This window comes from Pungitius pungitius, chromosome 20, assembly GCF_949316345.1.
Source record: "Pungitius pungitius chromosome 20, fPunPun2.1, whole genome shotgun sequence".
NCBI classification, from domain to species: domain Eukaryota; kingdom Metazoa; phylum Chordata; class Actinopteri; order Perciformes; family Gasterosteidae; genus Pungitius; species Pungitius pungitius.
In genome coordinates, this window is record NC_084919.1 from 5,619,793 (window position 1) to 5,639,158 (window position 19,366).

Below are 19,366 nucleotides of genomic sequence, written 5' to 3' on the forward strand. Positions count from 1 at the left end.
TAGAAATATTCGAATTAAGTACAAGTATGTCTACCTCAAAATATTGAATGTGCTTCAGTCACTTTCCACCAATATGTGTAAACCTGTTATGGAGTGTGAATATACTTTCAATTAAGGTTTTATTTAAAACAGCAATGCAAATTAGAAGCCTGTTTATCATATTAAAATACATTTAACACGACCCACAGTGTCACTCCATGTCAGATCAATATTCATTTTGAAAACATTTAACAAAGGAGCTCATGGGAAACAAATATTTGTGACCTTTAATAACGAGGAGAAACCGGAAGTGAGGTCAGACACCTGCCGATGCAGTAATTCTCAATGAGGGTCGATAACTTGACGTGAGGCTGCGCAACAGGTAAGAACCAGTTAACAATGTGGTTTTCAAATGTAAGATTTTAGTATTTCCAAAAATCGATGGTAATCTTACATTAAAAAGCCAATGGCGTAAGTTAGTCTTTGGGCTGAACTATGACGTGAGCTCCAGTCTCGCGCAGCGTTAGCATAGCAGTATTTGTTCTTTGCTAACGTTAGCTAACCGCTAACCTGCCGCTAACTCGTGCTGCATGTCATTGAAAAAACGCCATGAAAAACTCGGAGGAGTCTGTTTGGTTTGTACATTTAGATTTTGGTCAGTAGCATTTTCAATTAATAACGTTATAAGCTAGCCAATGTAACAATGGAAGCTAATATTCACTCACCAAACTAACAACAAAATACCCGCCCATCCGTGATTCGTCCTTTCCATCGTGCTATTTAACATTAGATAATGCTCGCCCACCAAGCTCATTAGTTAGTTTAAAACCGGACTAATTTATTTATTTTTCTCAATCATGTGTCAATGAAATATTTGATAATCGAAACGCTTAGAACTTAAAGTAGGAAAATCTTTATTAAATTCTAATATTGGTGTTTTTAATAAGAACAACCTGTGATATGATGGAACTAGAGTTACCCTTTTAATGAGATAAAATAAATAAGAGCAACACAAACACGCTTAAATGTAATCTTTTCACCAGATATTGCTATATCAGGGCACAATTTGAGTTTACAGAATAGGAAGTTTAAAAAAGCCAACGCCATAATTGATATTATAATATGATCTTTTTTGGCTTTGTTTCTGTTATCAATTACTCTGTGGCCTCAAACACAGTGAGATCTGTTTCTCATCAACTGTGTAGCTGCTCTTTAAGACTGTGTAAAAAACAACACTTCTTTAATTTTGGTTCATGACGTGTCCTTGGGCAACCCAAATTGTATGTGTATGAATGACTTGTTAGTTCTGATGGTTTTTACCAGATATTTGAATGCATCAAAGAAACATTGCTTGCCAGACTGTCCACGGGCCGACTAAGAGGCAGACATAATTCCAAATTATGTTAGAGCAGAGATGTTCAGGAGCTAACATGAAGAACACTCAAATACTGTAATATTATTTGCCCTCGATTCATAATCAAAAAATTAAATTGAGTGTAAGAGAAGTAGTGTTGTATTGTTAAATCATAATTAAAACATTCAATGTGGTAGAAAAGACTACTATGGTGAATTCTGCTTCTTCAAAAAGTTCCCTTTGTGTCCTGGCCGACCTGGGATGTAACTTATGTTTTGCACTGCTTGCCTTGGCACAGCCACAGGTTTTCTTTGAGTTTACTTAGGTAGAGAATTTGGGATGGTTGCCCCAATTAAAGCTTGTACATCGTCGAAATTTCGCCAAAGCTCTTGCAGGTCTCTTCATGGCAACTAATATTTCATAACTAGCTTGGTGGGTTTCTGGCATTTGTGATGGCAGAACCATTACGCCAAAGTGGTGTCACTGTGTCTTTATAGCAGAACGAGAAAGGAGCTTCAGAAACTTCTAAAGAGGAATTAAAGAGCCATCATTTTTTGCTGCACTTCAATAAATCAAGAGCCAGCAGCATAAACAACAAATGTAGTTGCTCAACAATTTAGCGTGTGCTTGAACAACGTTTTGTACCGTGGCTATAATGTCAGTGAGCATCTGTATTACTGATGAAATATGAGGATATAAAGCCCTTTGTCTTTCTTTACAATTCACCAGATATCAGCACCAACACAAACAGGCCTACTGATAATAGCAAATTATTTGACTTAATCAAAATAAATTACATTAAAAACATATTAAAGTGTGAGTAGATAACTTAAAATACAACCATTTTTTCACTTTATTTTCAAATTCTTCAAAAACAGTTGGATACACCTTTTATACTATTCATATTTTTTTAGTAGAAAAAAATAGATAAAAGATATTTAGTATATCAGCCTTTGTGGTCATACCCTCAGTCTTAAACATACATTAACTATGTGTTGCTAAATATACTGTCAAGGACAGTTCTGTACTGTCATGTGTGTGCACATGATCAGGATGGTACCGTGACATCAACAGGATGTAATCACAAATCTTTTTTTTCCGTTCACATAGATGTTGTTACTGGGTAAAGTCAACTCAGTTTAATTTATTCTGCCTCAAAGGGGTTTAAATTCTCAATCCTAATACCTTCAATCTAGGAAGGAAAAACATTGCAAAGAAACCACGTTTTTAAATGGAAAAATTAATCTTTTAAAGTTGAGCCTTGTTTTGAGGTGATAAAGGTGTACTGTGTTGTTTCTGTTCTTGTATGTTTCTATGTGATTAATGATCGGCAACATTTATCTCTCAGATTCTGTTCATGATGGGACTGTTACTGTAGTCATGCAGTCGGTGCTGGACTCCGAACATCAGAAGTAAGTGAATCCATTTGGTAAAAATAAATTGTTGTTGGCATGTTGTTGTTTTATAGTATAATGTATATTTTGGGGGAGATTTAGCAACTGAAGTTGATATAAAAGTTTCTTGCGGTTTTTCATGTCAGTGACATAAATATCAGTGGAGGAGCACATCTGGATTTTCAAGTTATTTAAATGGGAAACTATTAAGGATGTCAATATATGCTCATTAGAAAAAACAAGTAATTAATCTCCCATTTTATTTCCTTAATTTAATGGGTTTGAAGTTCCCAAAAATCTCCCGATATTTAGCTAGGACGTTCTCCAAACCACTGTCTTTTAGGGCAACAGTGGTAGCCCTCTGCAGACTGTGTAGTTGTTGAGATGGAAGTGGCATAGCAGCTAGCTTAGAAGCTAGCAACGTGTTACGGGCACTATTGGTGCCTGAAGTGGTCCGTTTGCCACTCATAACTCTTCTGTTTGACACACACATTATTCTGTACAGTTCTCTGCGGTATGTCGCAACTGTCTGTTTTACTTTCAATGCAAAAAGCTCTCTCTCTGTACTGTGGTAAAGTATTCTAACGCTTTAATCTCTGCCACAATAATTTCATTGAGTAACACGTTAACTTTGACAGCCCTAGGAAGTATATCATTTTTTCTCTTTACAAAAGAAAACGGCAGCCTTTTTTAATATACTACAACAACAAAAAATATGATTTATGTATAAATGTTAATGAAAATACCCTAAAAAAAAGAAAAGGATTGGAGCTCATACTGAGTTGGGAAACACTACGCTATATTTTATGGTCGCCATTTTAATTAAGTGTCCAAAATGTGTGTCCTTGGCATGAATTCCCACGATGTATTGTGCTGCATTGTGTTCACATTATTATATTGATGTGTTATTCCACTACAGCGATCAACCGATTTGACTTTTCAGACCCGATTGCTGCCTAGTCTAGTACAAATCCAATACCCATGTTAAATTTACGATCCTTATGACTCTCTATGCGGAAAAGACTGGGATAATTTGTTTATGTGTTTGGCAAAACTTTATCAAATCTGCCCATTCACACAAATAATACATTACTCATACGGACTCAATCTATTTGAGTCCGTATCTGTCCCAACACCTGATATCGCTATTGGTGTATCTGCAATGCACACTTGTATATGGCTCCTGTGTCAAATGTGGGCTAAAACCCAGTGAATGTATGGAATTAAAAAAAAACTCTTTAACTTATTAACACATTTAAAAAGTTTCTAATACAAATCACTTTTTTTGCAGATCTGTTACTTCTGCTTCATGTGCTGTTTGGCCAGTGGAGCTCAAGTTAACTCACTTAGACTGGAACTCGGACGCAATCTTGATACACTTCCAGGGACACTACCTTACCATATGTGATCTTGACTATAACATCTTGCAAGGAGAAATACAGAACGTACCAAAGACTAGCGCTGAAGTGGATATTGGAGCGTTTTGTATTGTGGAAGATTTATGTTCAGGCCGCTGGTACAGAGGAAGAGTTCAGAACCGCAAAAAGGACTTGTTTGAGGTTTTCCTCATCGACCACGGTAATGTTTTGAGTGTCGACATTGCTCACATATCTCTCTGTTCAAATGACCTGTTCATTCTGCCTCCCAAGATAATTTGTGGCTTTCTTGCAAATGTGCTGCTGCTTGATGGCTGTTCTCATTCTGTATTGGAGAAGTACTTCTCAAGCCTGATCGGAAGTAATGTCACAGGGTACATCCAAGCCCTCTTGCCCCACAAAGTCCTCTTGTTGGAAGCCCCTGACATTAACAATGACCTTGTTAGACATGGTTTTGGGAGGCATATGGACACAGATACTTTCCTGCTCTTGGTTGGGATGCTCACAGAGGTGCCGCTCAAAAGAAACATGGAGCCAGTTCCTGACTTACTCCTTGAAAAGCCACGGGGGCAAGAATATAGCTTCAACCCATCTAGTTTGCAGGGATACAAAGACATTCTGTCTCTCTGTGGGCCTAGACTGTGTTGTGGGACACGCGCTAAAGTGCGCGTAACTGCTGCCATCCACCCAGGGCTGTTTTATTGTCGGAAGACCAGTATGGAAACAGATCTTTGGGAAATGTCAAAGAAACTGGCTGCCGTTAATGAGCAACAAGCCAAAAAACACAACCAGAAGACTCCAGAAAACTTGGGTTTGCTCTGCTCCGTCAAAGGCAAAGATGGAAAATGGCAAAGAGGCTATGTGCAGTTTCTCCCTGTCAACTCTCAACTTCGAGTTTTGTTCATTGACTATGGAATATTTGAATCTGTCGAAGTTGAGAACGTGCACAGGTTGCCAACTGACTTACTTTCCACACCTGTCATGGCATTCCCTTGCTCGCTCTCCTCGCTGAGTGATCGGGATGAGGCAGTCAAGAGTCAGCAGTTGAATTTTCTCAAGGCAGGCTTGCTTGGAAAAGTGTTAGATGTGGAAATTCGAGGTTTTGATGAAGGGCAACAGCTGTACTCTATCACATTGATTGGTGCTGAGGATACTGATATGAAGGAACCAAAGCTTATTCAAGAGCTTCCTAGCAAAACAGCAAAACAGGAAAATCCATCACACCGTGCCCATTTATCCTATGAGACAATCATGGACCAAGCAGTGTGTAAAACACTTGAAGCAGAAGGGGTCCATGTAGACTCTGTCTTTGTGGGCTATGTTGAGTATGTACAGAATCCCAGCCACTTTTGGATCAGAACGCAAAAGCGTAATGATGAGTTTCAAGAAATGATGAAGAAAATGGGAGATTCCTTCAATCAAGTGAAACTGGACGACGACGTCCTTTTGAATCCTGAGCTCGGGACACTGTGCTGTGCAGTGTATGAGGAAGACATGCATTTCTACAGGGGTGTAGTGACGAACACTCTTGAGCATGGATCTGAAGTTCTTTTCATCGATTTTGGGAACATTCAGAAAGTGCCAGATATATTGATCAAAAAGATACCTGAGACATTTGCAAACAAACCAGCGTTTGCCTTCTGTTGCAGTCTTGTTAATGTTTCTCCGTTGGATGAAATGTGGACCAGTACCACCTCAGAAATTTTCAGACAAGCCGTGTCAAACAAAGCCCTGCTTGTCCATGTGGTCGAAATCAGAAAAAAACAATTTGTTGTTGATCTCCATGATATGGAAAGTGAAAAAAATCAAAGTATCACTGAGTTTCTGATCTCTTCAAAAAAAGCTGATTATTGGAACAACGTTGCCATAAAACCTGTGGTGCGAAACAACACATATTTGACAGAAAAAAAGCACCCAAAATATGGTGTGACATCAGACACCTTTCGCAATACAGAGCAACCGAATGATTGTGAAAAGGAAGAGGAAACATGCAACATTCAAACACAGAACGCACAAGCACCTGCTTGCTTCAAAGCCTTGAGCATCAAGCCAGGGTGTAATATGGCTGTGATCTGCTCTTACATTAAGTCTCCATCAGAGATCTGGTGCCAGCCTCAAGATAATCTTCCAGCTTTGGAGGAACTGATGGATAAAGTCCATCAGTATTACTCCACTCGCACAGTTCCCGTTCGATCAGGGGATTTGTGTTGTGTCGCCAAATCACCTCAAGATGGAAGATGGTACAGGGCCTTCATCGCAGATAAACAGAACGGACATGCCAGAGTGATGTTGGTTGACTATGGTTTTACCATCCAAATCAAGGAGTACAATCTTCAGGGAATAATACCTGAATATGTCTATTTGGAAGAACAAGCTTTCAGGTGCTGCCTTAGTGGCCTGATTGAACCTGCTGACCCAGAAAACAGTGGGGATTGGGGTCCTGATGTGTGTAAAACACTGAAAGAGTTAGTCCTCAACTGCACCAGTGGTTTAAGATGTGAAGTTTTATCACAGTTGAATGTGAAGAACAAAGGGCTCTGCAATGTGGTAGAACTCTACAACACCCAAACCCAACAGAGGCTAACCAATTTGCTCTTGGAACGGTGCGTGCCAAGGAAAGGGCCGATCTTGGCAGAGCAACTACCAACGATGATTCCTGAGTCCTTTGTGTACTCTTCACATGATTTAAGTCCTGGAGATGAGGAACATGTCTACATCACTCACATTGGCATTCAGTGGGAAATCTACTGCCACCTACAGAGAAATGCGAAAGTCATTGACCAGCTCGAACAGAAAATCAGAGAGGAGAGTGAGAAAATTATACAAGCCAGTACGAGAGTTGTTGGGAGAAGGCTGGCCCTGGCAAAATACTTTGATGGCAACTGGTACAGGGGTTTGGCACATCCTGTTCAGTCCCCTCACCACCTCGGTGTGTTTTTTGTGGATTATGGAAACACAAACGTATCTGAGAAGACCAATGTGATATCAATCCCCAGAGATTCTGTTGATTTGTTGCACACGCCCATGCAGGCTGTGAAATTCCACCTTGCTTCAGTGTCCAAGGAAGAACTCTATGCAGATGTAAAAGAATGGCTTGATGGCACAATCCTTAATAAGGAAGTCAGAGCCATCATAGTTGGAAAAAGAAAAGATGGTTCATTTGATGTTGAACTGTTTGATGGGGATATTAATATCAACGAGAAGGTAAAGGACATCGTTCTCAGTCTTTCACCGAAATCAAAGACCGTTGTGAGTTCGGACACTATCTGCACAAAGAAAGAACCTCACACTCTCCAAACAGGATGCACAAAGCAGTCACTTAAGTGCAGGAAAGTCAGCCAAATGCCTAGCAAACAGGGACGCCACAAATCGAAAGCATCGAGATGCAATCAAGTTGGGAGAGCTCTTCCCAATGTGATGAACGCAAAACATCATGTTCCTAGTGAACAGCGTCAACATACAAAGGAACTGGACATCCCTCAGCTCTCTTGTTTGCCAGAAATGAAAGTGAGCGCAGGTTTCAGGGCGATATGTTTCGTCTCCCACATTAGGTCAGTCAACAGCTTTTTTCTTCAACTGTCGGAGGACGAACCTGCCATCTTGAAAATGGGTGAAAAGCTAAATTTACAAATCTTCAGAGATTCCTTAAAGCCTGCTCCATCTTTGAGAATAAATGACCTCGTTCTGGCTGAGTACGAGGAAGATGGAGCTCTGTATCGTTCAGCTGTGAAGGAATGTGAAGATGGTTCCCGCTTTGAAGTTGAGTTTGTGGACTATGGAAACAACGCAGTCATGGGCAACGACAAGATCTACTCCATACCAAAGGAGTATCTCTCTCATCCACGATTCAGCATATCATGCTCCTTGTTGGACACAAGTATGTACACAAGTGATGTTTCGTTCACCGATGCTGTAATGGAGAAGCCTCTCATGGTTGATTTTGTCAGTCATGAAGTTCATTGGAAAGTGAAATTTGAGATTCTCGATGGAGCTGTCTCTGTTCCAGCAGCACTGGAAGCAACTTTGGAAAGTGGCCCTGGAAATGAAAGGGGAGAGGAGTCTCCTGCAGATTCATTTGAAATGGAAGAGGGATCAAGAGCCCGTGAGCAGAACCTCCTCACAAAAAATTTGAGTGAGAAAAAAACAGGGGAATCCAAAGGAACTACTGTTGATGAAGAAAGCCCCATGCCAAAACCAACACACACTGCACTGTCCCCTACAGTAGAAGAACCCACCTTAAACGAGGGAGATTCATTTAAGAGTTCAAGTACATTCACAATAGGCCCAGGGAAAACAAAAAGTCAGTGGGCCGATGCCATCATACCTCTGTCTATTCAGGCCAAAGACACAGAGATAAGTACAGTTCTGTCTGTAATGAGTAACAGCAACTTTTACGCTAAACTAAATAAGACCAGTCCTCTGCTAATCGCATTAGAAAGCCGTATCGCTGACAACGTACACAAGTGCAAGATGGTAGCATATGAGGATGTCAAACAAGGCCTCAAGTGCTTAGTTCAGGTGCACCAGCAGTGGCACAGGGCTGTTATTCAAGATGTTGGCTTGGAAACATGCCAGCTCCTCCTTGTGGATCATGGAATGACTGACCGAATTTCAAGGGGGTCAATCCGGCACCAGTGTAGCGAGCTGACAGAAATCCCCCACCTTGCAGTTTTGTGCAAGGTGAACTGCATTCGGTTCAGTGAGGGAGAGGCATCTCCTGGGCTGTGGTGTGAAATACTCAAACCAATGATTGGCAAAGAAGTCAAACTGGTGTTTGTGTGTTTTTCAGAAGCTGACAAATTATGGACGGTTGAAATAATTATGAATGGAGAGTTTGTTCTCCGTCAAATCCCAACCTCACTGCGGCAGAATGAAGAGTCAGTGCTGTCAACTGCCGAGACCCTAAGAAGTGAAAAGGCTGAAGCCGAATTAAACACGGACACAAGCCTCCCTCAGCATCTGACTTTTGTTCCTGTCGATATAGACACTCCCTATTCAGGGTTCGCTTCTGCAGTGGTGACGCCCTTCAAGTTCTGCATCATTCTGGAGGACTTTCTTCTCGTCATGAACAAAGTTTCCTTATTATTGGATGACCTCCCTGAGGAAACATCTCCTCTTCCTGAAGCCCACCTCATCCCTGGCACCTGCTGCCTGTTTAAATCCAACACGAAGAGTAAGTGGTGCCGGGCCGAAATAACAGACGTCAACACAACAGTAGTCTTGAACCTGGTTGATTACGGCCACTACGAATGCATCCCGTACCAAGACTGCTTTAATCTGAAAAGGGCTCCTGAGGAGATCGGAAACCTCCCAAAGGTGGAGTATCCTTGCGTTCTGAGAGGCGTGAAGCCAGTTGGAGTAGATGGACAGTGGACCAATGGAGCAGCCGTCTTCTTCCAGCAGTGTTTGTTCCAGAAAAACCTTCAGATCATCTTTAGGGAGTTTGTATTAAACACACACTGGAAAGTAGACATTCTGGCGGATGGTACCCATGTTGCCAAGAAGCTGGTCGATGCGGGACACGCCAATTACATGGACATCACGCTAGGACTGAGGTAGGCTGCCACTTGGTATTTGTCTTCAACAGCTTTATTTTTTATTTTACATTTCCACAATAAGACTTCAATACAACACATTATTTTGAGATGCAGTATGAAATGAAGACAATTGTATTTTTATGTATATCACTGCTTGTGCTCATTGTTTATTCTTATTGGTTCTTATGAATAACTAATGAATTTACTGGAGTCCTTCATCATGGGATATTCTTTTTCCCCCCAAAATATTTATTTTTAGTTAATGCTCACAGTAGTACAAAATATAATCCATACTTGTTTTTCACAAAATGTAGCAGCATATCTTGATTGCCAGAAAACCATATCAACCGTAAACTTAAATCTCATTTTATCTTCATTTTTGATGTTCTGGCAATCAATCACTCTTTACAATCTGGGTATTTTGAGTAAAACTCTCTATTAAAAGCAAAGCAACAAATTGGAACAATGGAAACTTGAGCAGTTTCAAATGTATTTGTGATGCATTCAGGTTCCAGGAGCAGGGCCCCCGTAGAGCAGCTCCTGGTGGCCCTGGCAGTGAGGAAGAGTGTGGCCAGGAAGATGGGGGCTTTAACGGGAAGACGCATCGCTTTGTCGAGTCTACTGGTGAAGCAGAAGGGACGACAGCACTCAGCATTGTGTCCGAATGTCCTCAAGGTAGGGGAATATTTTATATACTCGTGGTCAATCGGGATCAAATGAAAGTAACATATTAACCTTCTGACTTCGGTCATTTATATGTTGAGGATTTTTAAGATTTTTTGACTAACTATTTCCATCAGAAGAGACTCATTAGTATAATAAATAAATAGTAAAACCATGATTTATTACACAGTATCAAATATGAATTGTGCAAAGTCTTTGGCGATTGGACTACATCATGAAGTACTATCCCCAAAGGCAGGGATACAGAGGTCCAATAGCCTAATCCCCCAAAAGACAGGCCCCCTGCATGGCAACTATTACATCTTGATGGAACTTGCACATACGGCCCTCACTAGAATGATGTCAATCAATGGGTCTTGCGCATTCGGGCCCCGGCATAGTAAAGATGACTTCTTGATGGGACTTAGACAGGCCCACAAACTTAGCATGCAACCCATGTACCTGCATACAGACATACCATTATGATACTTGGCTATTAGTGGTCCTGTATGTTGTGTTTTTTTATTTATGCTATATTATATTATATTATCTACATCATAAACTATAGAATAGGAAGTCATTGTCCAGGTGAAGCCGTTATTCTGCTATGGTCTTGTAGTCAATTTAGTGGACCCGGCCTGAGTACCCTGAAAGCTTTACGGTACTGGTTTCAGTTGAATTTCTTCAGCTGCCTCAAGAAGAACATCCTCTGCTGAGCCTTTTTGGTGATGGAGCTGATGTTCAGCTCCCACTTGGGGTCCTTGGTGATAGCTGACAACCAACAGAGAGGAGAACACTTTTAAAAGTTTGACAGCAACGTTATTGGCTTCAGGAAACTAGAATCTGATTGGTTACTAAAATGTGCACACCCCCAATCAGCTGATAGAGTAGTTACAGGGAGGCAATTAGAGTCAGACTGTGTTCCTGACTGAACTTGCACTTAAGCTACATTTGTCGATTAAATGAACAGATCTGTAAAACTGACCTTTTCCACAAAAAATCTGTCAAAACCACCACTCTGCATCTAGAGATGTTCATAAAGGCATGTGATTTCTGAACTAGCTCCAGACCAAACCAGTAACACTTCTCCATAGTTACTGTAGATATGATGCTTTAGGTCAATGTGTATTCAAAGGATGTTTTGGAAAATAATTTTGTTTTCTTCCATTACAGGTTTTCTGTTGTGAAGGCAGTCTAGTTGGATGTTGTCACTAGAATGAGCACCGACATCACTTCGATTCCGTTTGTTCTACTTTATATAAATCCATGCGGGACAATTCTGGATGGCTAAATGTTAAGCTTCAGCACTTTAAGTGGCCTGGTAAGTTGATGTTCCTTGAAAGCAAAGCAAAATGAAAGGTTTGTGAAAACTTATATTTGGTCTTCTCCTCATGCAGGTTCTTCACAAAAATAATGCTGATGGATGTTTACTACATTTTCCGTAACTACAGAGTGTTTAAAAATATATATGAAGTTGCTCAGTAAGAACTGCAGTGTTGGTTTTGGCCAGGTGAAAAAATTCTAAATTATTTTTTCATCCAAATTACACATTCCTATATTGATCTTTGTTCATTTTGAGTTCATTATTCTTTCCAGATTAAAAAAAAATGGTTTCAGCTTGGTGCCTTCAATTGAATGGAAAAATTACTTTTCAGTTGCAACATCAAACTCATACTTCTTTTCCTCTCATACGATTTGTTCTCGTAACACCTGGAAGGACAGGTTAACTTAGCAGTGTGGGACAATAGAAATGTACAGACATTACCTTTTAAAGAAATTCCTGTGTGCTTCACCTCCAGAGAGCAGCCTCGAGCCATGGCTGGTTCAATGTAAGTTACATTCTAGTGTTACATACTAGTGTTAACTGACGTCAATTTACATTAATTTTAGTGAATGTACATCTTACATTACAGTGTGAGATACTGCAATGATTAAACCCAAATAAACAAATCTACTTAAGAAAAAGGATATATAACATCACCTCTTCAATTCTACTGTTAATTATATTAAAAATAGTACCAGGAGAGACTGTTGATGAAAGGCATATATACTCATGTAAGCCTGCATTAGTGCAGATATAGTGAAAAGTAATTGAAATGAACTAAAGAATGTAAGGTGGGTGGGTTACAGGTTAAAATGAAATAGATATAATTAAATTAATAGAAGTGACTAACATGCATGTACACAAAATGAGGCAAAAACAAACAACCTCTATTTTAGTGTAGAGATATTAACAAAATAAGTATTTAACTTTTGAAAATACTTCCTTACATATTTCAGTTAGTTCAATTTAATTTAATCTCACTGTTGTGTGGCACTTTGCAGCCTGATAAGAATGCTTCACCCCAAGAAAAAGTTTCACACCCATCATGAGATAATTTGACAGGGCACTGACATGTGTTGATATTATATACAAAGGTGCAAAAAGCTAGTTGGTTGCCTGGGGCAAACGGTATGTCAGAGGGTCACGAACATCACAATATAGCAAGTCAAAAAGGTCATGGTATAATTTGTGATTCGGAGCTGGTGTTTTGGAGTCATGATGTAGTTTTTTTATTTTTTATCTTTGAGTGAAACACGAGGTGCATTTACACATGCAGTTCTGTCACTGAACACAAGGTGGAGCTTTAAGGTAAAGGTGAGTGCCGGGTGATTAGAATCAAGTGTGTGTGCGTTTGTGTACGTGTGTGGATTTGATGTGTGTGTCCGTGCAAAGGAGATGTGGTGCGTTGCTGCTCCCTGCTGTGCATTCTGGGAAAGCCGAACGGACTCAACCATTTAAAATGAGACTTCCTGTTACTCAGTATTTTCCTTTGTTAAATAAATACTGTTATCCCAGATAACACTGATTACTTCAACAAGGTGAATAGACCTACAGGACGAAACTCAATAGCATTTATATTCCATCAAAGAGCAACCAAAAACCTTTGTAATTAAAATGTGTTTAAATGGACAGAAACGCACCACAGCAATATTCATGTGATACACAAAGATATTAAAAGTGAAGCCGTCTGATGAATCTAGAGTGTAAACTTTGTCCAAAATGAAATGTGTAGATTATATAGTTTTCATTTAACAGACCACATCCATCATAAACCAGATCAAACTTTACACCAATATTACCTTGAACCTTTAAATATTTGCATCCAAAGTAAACCGTTTTTAACTAAAAGTAAAATCCAGAGAAATACAGCTGAGAGTTTGATGAATTCACTCAGATGTCTTCATCTCATTCAAACTTCATTTCTAAATCCTTAGAGAATAAAACAGGCCATAACATTTACTTTAAACTACATAAACAATATAAGTTATAGTTTAATTTGTCTGGTAAAACGTTACCAACACTTATGTAATTTTTTCAACTTATTTTAACTCACTATAAATCCTCCATCATTGTACTCATGGCTCCTCCTCCATCCAAAGTCAGTCAAAACGAACTGAAAGAAAGAAGATGTATTGTAGTCGTCCCACATTTTGCCAACCAATGAGTGATTAGACAACATCTGCTGGCAAGACTTAAAATAACACTAGAATACATATTTACTAAATGTATATTAGATATATACCACTCTGCCCTGCTCAATCGCGCGCCCTAAAATGCCATGGCAACCGAACGATGACCCGACCGAGGGTATTTAAGGTCAGCGCACTTTCCGAACGTTCCCTTTGCACTTTGACTTGAACACGAATTTTAAACCTCTTGTAAAATCAAACTGCTCAGAACCAAATCTGTGAGTTTTTGACTGCTGGTCGAGATCTACTGGATACAAATATTGTTGGAGAAGTGAACTGCTAGAAAACATCTTTAGTGGAGCACAGAAGAGGCTGAAAAAGGCCCTCCGGCCGCGGAGCATCGAGGACGCCCACCGGCTGAAGGAAGTTTGCTGCGATTGGACCCAACATCCAGGATGAGAAGGATGGACGACTACAGGACCAGATGAGAAGGATGGACGACTAAAGAGCGGCTGGCGCCTTTCTTTCATTGGGCCAAGTAAGTAATCCTCACTAAAACCACTGAAGTATCAGTAATAACGATTCAACACAACAATGTAAAAGTTGTTTAGTTGAGCTCAAAGTTTTCATCACTTGTGTTTGTGTTTCACAGGGAGAGACTCCTCCAGGCTTTGGTCTCACTCCTGGGACAGCGAAGAGTAGAAGTCAACCAACCCGTCCTCCCAGGTGGACCCAGACCCCCCCACAGACCCCTGAATCCCAGCGAGTCCCAGACCCAGAGAGTACGGTTACATCCTCTCTGCTCCGCCGCCCCAACACCACCCCCCCAGCTGTTCCAACACCCCCCCCCCCCCCCCCCCCCAGCTGTTCCAACACCACCCGCCCTGAGGGGCACAGAGGGCGTTGTTTGTCTTCATCGGCATCTTCTGTGCTCGTGGGTTTGGAAGCTCCTCACACACATACAGGGAGCTTGTTGCATCTTCTCAGAAATCAAAAAGGAGATGGATGGTTCAGGCTGAAGAAGGAATAATTCTATATTTACAGTTTTTCATTTTGGTCATAAAATAAAGTATGTTAATGTAAGTTGTTTATCTCTTGTTATTTCTTTAAGATTTCAACAACATAAAGGTACTTTAAAATTGGGTAATGAATCCAACCCAAAAGAGGGTCCCTTATTCAGAGTAATAAGATTGACTTATATTATTTTAACATGGTGGTCTTTTTTTCCCCACAGGTGTTTTTCTTAGTAATACTGGGTAAAAAGGTATTCAACATATTCTTTGGGCTAAGAGTTCACTGTCTGACAAAAAGACAAATTGGCAATTGGATCACAGATCACCACCATGTGCCCATTTTAACTGTAAATCCTATTGGTTTCAATAATAGCGAGTAGTATTTAGTAATATTGGTCAAGGATCTATCTTCTAATCAAACTGACACAAAAGGCAATGATAGCTATATTAACAATTTATGACAACGTGAAACACGTGCGCAATGTAAGCTACTCTGTCCGTTCTACTGTATTACACAATCACCACACACTCAGAACGTTTTAAATTTCTAACCTGAATCGGTGGAGTTGTAAGTCAGGATGGCCGAGCGGTCTAAGGCGCTGCGTTCAGGTCGCAGTCTCCCCTGGAGGCGTGGGTTCGAATCCCACTTCTGACAGTAGTTTTACGAGCTACTGCCAAGTGAACACATTGCGTAAGTTTTGTGGAGTGCACCAAAAGATGGACATCTAAGACTGATTTCAGTGTAAAAGCATCTACTTCATACAGGGTTTAACAAAATTAGATGAATACAAAATGCATTTGTTAATGTGGAGATGTTGGGCTGTTTCCTTTTAGTAACCCACCTACCTCACTTCAGTGAGGTTTGACTTATCAGTGCTACTGCAGGCTTACATGCGTATGCATCATTTTCATCCAAAAGGTCATACTTAATCATTAGGGAAAGTAAGTAACAACAATATTAACAAGTAAAATAACTAGGTAAGTAGATGTGTAATTAATTAATCTTAATTAACACGCTAAAGTCCCGGCCCTAAAAATAACACAATCAACCTCAGTAGAGAAAATACCACACTTTCAGCCTGCACTGTTGAAAAGTGAATTTATTAATGATTTACAAAAAGGCTAAACATGAAACCATTTAGATGATTCAGTTTGTAAACTTAAAAAGGACCTTTTGGGGGGAGAGGAGATCGTTTATTCTGTAGTGTTTCACAGGTCACTTATATTAACAGCATCTCATCATGTAGAATCATTTTTAGTGGAGGCTCCTGGAGAGAAAAATAATTAAATCCACACACAGGATGGAGTCAAACCGCAGACGAGAAATACATTTAAAACAACTATTTTCTATGTTTTTTTTTAGTAGTGGGGGACATACCAGGGTCTGAACGGTGGTCTTTTTCTACATAGGCAGTGTTGTGTCCAGTCCTAAAAAATATAAGTTATCCGCATCACCCTGAACTACTGCTGTTGTAAAAAAAAAAAAAATACCTTCTTGAGACAGATTTTCACTACAGTACGAGGGGGTTTGACTGCAATCCACTTCTCAAAACAGGTTTGAGATACAATATTAAAAACAAAGTTTGAAATAAAAATCTCTTAAGCAAAAGAGGACTTAGAGTATTTACTTTTTTTTATTGTGAAAACCAACAATCACATAGTGAGTAGAAGAAATCCTTTCTCTGGCCTTGAATTTCAGGTACAATCAATCAAATGAATCACACACAACTGCAAAGAAATTACTATTAGATTTAAAATAAAATACAATTAGAGTTACCTCAGATTGGGGCAGGACATTTAAAACATTAACTCCACAAAGCAACAGAGAAACAGTCCAGTTTTAGAAGTAAGTTCTGATCTATTATTCTGTAACCAAAATGCTGTTCAATCACATTAGTTCTGCAGTTTTAGTAGGCTGGCAGGTTTTTACAGTAGTAAAAGAGTGAGACAGTTGTGAATCCAAATATTTACAGTAAGGTTGTGCACTTAAAAGATCTTTCTCCAGACTGTCCTCTGGATAATCTTTCAGTTTTTCTAAAACATCACAAAAGAAAAAATCCCAATGCCTTCTTGCTAAGGAATTAATTAACAGTGTTTTCACTTACTAACAATTTAATTTAAAAAAGGGAAAAAGCATACGAAGATTGGTCTGGAGGTCGACCCGGCATTTCTGCTGGCAATTAAAAGTGTGAAAACAACATGATGAAGAAAAAGAGCATTAAGATAAAAACATAAAATTGTTTCAGTGAGCTATTTAAAAAAAAAGAAAATAAAAATGAGAATAGGCCTCTCTATCCCCTCGCCCCAAGAACCATCTTATAAACAAAAATATATCACCCTGTCATGTGATTCTCAAACTCTCACTAGATACAATTGAAACTTTTTTACAGTGCCTTATCATATTTCTTTGAAAGACCTCAACCTCGGGGAAGAACAATTTTAAGCCATAAATGTCTCTCCCATCGCAATGATATAGCTACGTCAAAAAAAGTGAATGGTCCAGTTATCAAACGATTAAAACAACAAAATAAAAAAAACGGGAGGGGGAGGTGTCAGACAACACAAACGTGAGGAAACGGGGGTTTGATGGGGGGGTCAATAAGTGAACACCGGCTCCGTCGCACACACACCTTCAATGTTACAGAGGAGAGGCCGCCGGTAGGGGGGGCGCTGGTGGTGGGGGGGGGTCTACTACTTGGTGTTGAGCTCGTTCTCCAGCTCCATGAGTTTGCGTGAAGCCTTGACCTTGTTGGAAACCTCCTTCCCCTGAGAGAAGAGGCGCTGGCGCTCCTTGAAGGTCATGCTCTCGGGGTTGCCTCCTGGGATCGAGTTCTCCTGCTCCTGACTGCGCGGGAAAGCAAATGTCAGCATCTCATCCTGGTGTTATCCGAATGAGCCACGCTCTGCTCTCTCAGCAGGTTCATCCACGATGAACACTAACTCCTTGGCACTCACGTTTGATGAGCTACGCACTAAAACAGTACAAACCGGATTTTGAATGGAAAGCAGAAGATGAGAGGGATCCCGTTGTGAAACTACAGATTTCTGGTGCAGCAAACAACGATGGGACAGTCCTAGAGCCTTTAGGTTTAGTTTGCACAGTACTTCTCTAAGATGGGCTGTAATGATCTTGGAGGTACTTCAAGTTTGCGGACTACATTTTTAACAGGAACTCAGTAATTGTATCGGAAGACATTTCTAAAGCAACTAGTATTGCAGTAGAAATCGCACCATCCACCACTAATGTTAAATAAACAGTCACGACACAACAAATAGGCAACTTAACATTTGATACAAGCCAGAGGATCCTTTTTGTGGATGAAAAGCCGTTCCAACACTCTCAGAATTTTGTGTTTGCAATGCATTAGTTCTTCAAATCAGGAACCCGAGGAAAGATGGAGGCTCTCACCTTTTCGGCCATTTGTCGCGCGGGTCGTTGTAGACTTCTCCCGATCCTACAACTCCTGCCGAGTTTCCAGTGTACGAGTTAAACCCTGTCCGAGGTTCAGCAGACAAACAGACAGTGAGATACGAGTCAGCATCGTTCATTTTTTTGCAGCTGTTGCCTGAACACATGTGAGATGGAAGCTGCTGGATGTGGAGATCTCTGCTGCACGTCTCCCACTTACTCCCGTGGATTACATGGAGCTACAGGCATTCAGGCCTTTCAATCATTTGTGTTTTTTATTTCCCCGTGCTGCACGTCTGAGAGTCTCCAGAAACCAGCAGCTTCTTCAGCCGTCATCACTTCATTTCCCACAGACCAGCCGGAGCAGCAGGAAGAAAGAAGGAACTGGTTCTGCAGGAGCATTAAGGAAGCAATTCTCATTAAAGAAAAGAGAAAGAGTGTTAAAAAGCTGTTTAAGGGCCATTCCAAAGCAGCAAAAATGGTCTGTGGAAGGGTCGATTGGATCTGAGGCCGAGGTCACCGTCACACATGTCTGACTGCTGACGTCCTGAATCATCCAAAGACAACTGGGTTCATTCCATCAGTGTTTATTTCCTAGCGTTTTATTTTTTTAGATCAAATATTGAATGAATCAAAGCCATTACATTTAGCAGTTACAATGGGATTCAAAGAATATATGGATTGAATATTTACATTCAATCAAAGCCAAGTTATGAAGAAAAAGCTCAGCTGAAGAACCCAACTCGGGGAGTCCAGATGCAGACACGGTGCCGGGGGGGTGTGAGCCCGGACGGATTCATCCAGCTGGCAGCTCCTGAGCACTTTACGTATGCAGACGGGATCAAGTCACTTTGTCTGTACTTAGCGGGAAATTGGAAGACAAAGTGTGAACGTACTTCTCCTTTTGTCTCTAGTTCGTGGCCCAATACTGGCAGCTATATGGAAATAAAACTGCTTTCCCAGAAGGGCCTTTAATTCTGTGGAAGTCGGCGCTTGGGGAGCTGCCAGCTCAAATCACAAGCATGTCGATACATTTTGGAGATCCGTACGTCAGGGAAGCCGGAGACTCAGGTGCCGTTGGGTCACCTGAACCTGCCGCCATGCCCTTCGGTGGACGTGATGCGGTTTAGTAAAGCTGCAGCGTTAGAAAGCAGAGACTCGGACTGAGAGGCGAAAGGAAACAGACGG

The 19,366-nt window shown here is 40.5% G+C and overlaps 2 protein-coding genes and 1 non-coding gene across 16 annotated transcripts in view; 2 read left to right on the forward strand and 1 right to left on the reverse strand.

Annotated features, from left to right (window-relative positions):
- Positions 1 to 277: 277 nt before the first annotated feature.
- tdrd15 (tudor domain containing 15) lies at positions 278 to 12,241 on the forward strand. The gene is made up of 6 exons (XM_037450324.2): positions 278 to 361; positions 2,682 to 2,745; positions 4,019 to 9,658; positions 10,149 to 10,315; positions 11,477 to 11,624; positions 11,701 to 12,241. The coding sequence occupies exons 2-5, from the start codon at positions 2,714 to 2,716 to the stop codon at positions 11,488 to 11,490; spliced, it is 5,853 nt and encodes a 1,950-aa protein (XP_037306221.2). The 5' UTR covers positions 278 to 361; positions 2,682 to 2,713; the 3' UTR covers positions 11,491 to 11,624; positions 11,701 to 12,241.
- Positions 12,242 to 15,341: 3,100 nt separating this feature from the next.
- On the forward strand, positions 15,342 to 15,424 carry trnal-cag (transfer RNA leucine (anticodon CAG)). Its single transcript has one exon. It is a non-coding gene; the product is annotated as a tRNA-Leu (tRNA).
- A 427-nt stretch (positions 15,425 to 15,851) lies between these two features.
- Positions 15,852 to 19,366, reverse strand: part of afdna (afadin, adherens junction formation factor a) — a 68,214-nt gene continuing 64,699 nt past the window's right edge. For 12 of the 14 annotated variants that reach the window (XM_037449791.2, XM_037449804.2, XM_037449801.2 and 9 more), the window contains 2 exons: positions 18,179 to 18,263; positions 15,852 to 17,614 (listed from right to left, as the gene is read on the reverse strand). In XM_037449791.2, coding sequence (XP_037305688.2) covers positions 17,461 to 17,614; positions 18,179 to 18,263 — 239 coding nt within the window. In that variant the 3' untranslated portion in view covers positions 15,852 to 17,460. The remainder of the gene's footprint in view (positions 17,615 to 18,178; positions 18,264 to 19,366) is intronic. The other 2 variants (XM_037449800.2, XM_037449799.2) reach the window with 1 other exon arrangement.

What these genes read in the sequence shown, in the direction of transcription:
- tdrd15 (XM_037450324.2), top strand. Translation starts at nt 2,714, where the DNA reads ATGCAGTCGGTGCTGGACTCCGAACATCAGAA. An exon ending in CTGGACTCCGAACATCAGAA is followed by an intron (nt 2,746 to 4,018) that starts GTAAGTGAATCC and finishes CTTTTTTTGCAG; the next exon opens with ATCTGTTACTTCTGCTTCAT. An exon ending in GACATCACGCTAGGACTGAG is followed by an intron (nt 9,659 to 10,148) that starts GTAGGCTGCCAC and finishes TGATGCATTCAG; the next exon opens with GTTCCAGGAGCAGGGCCCCC.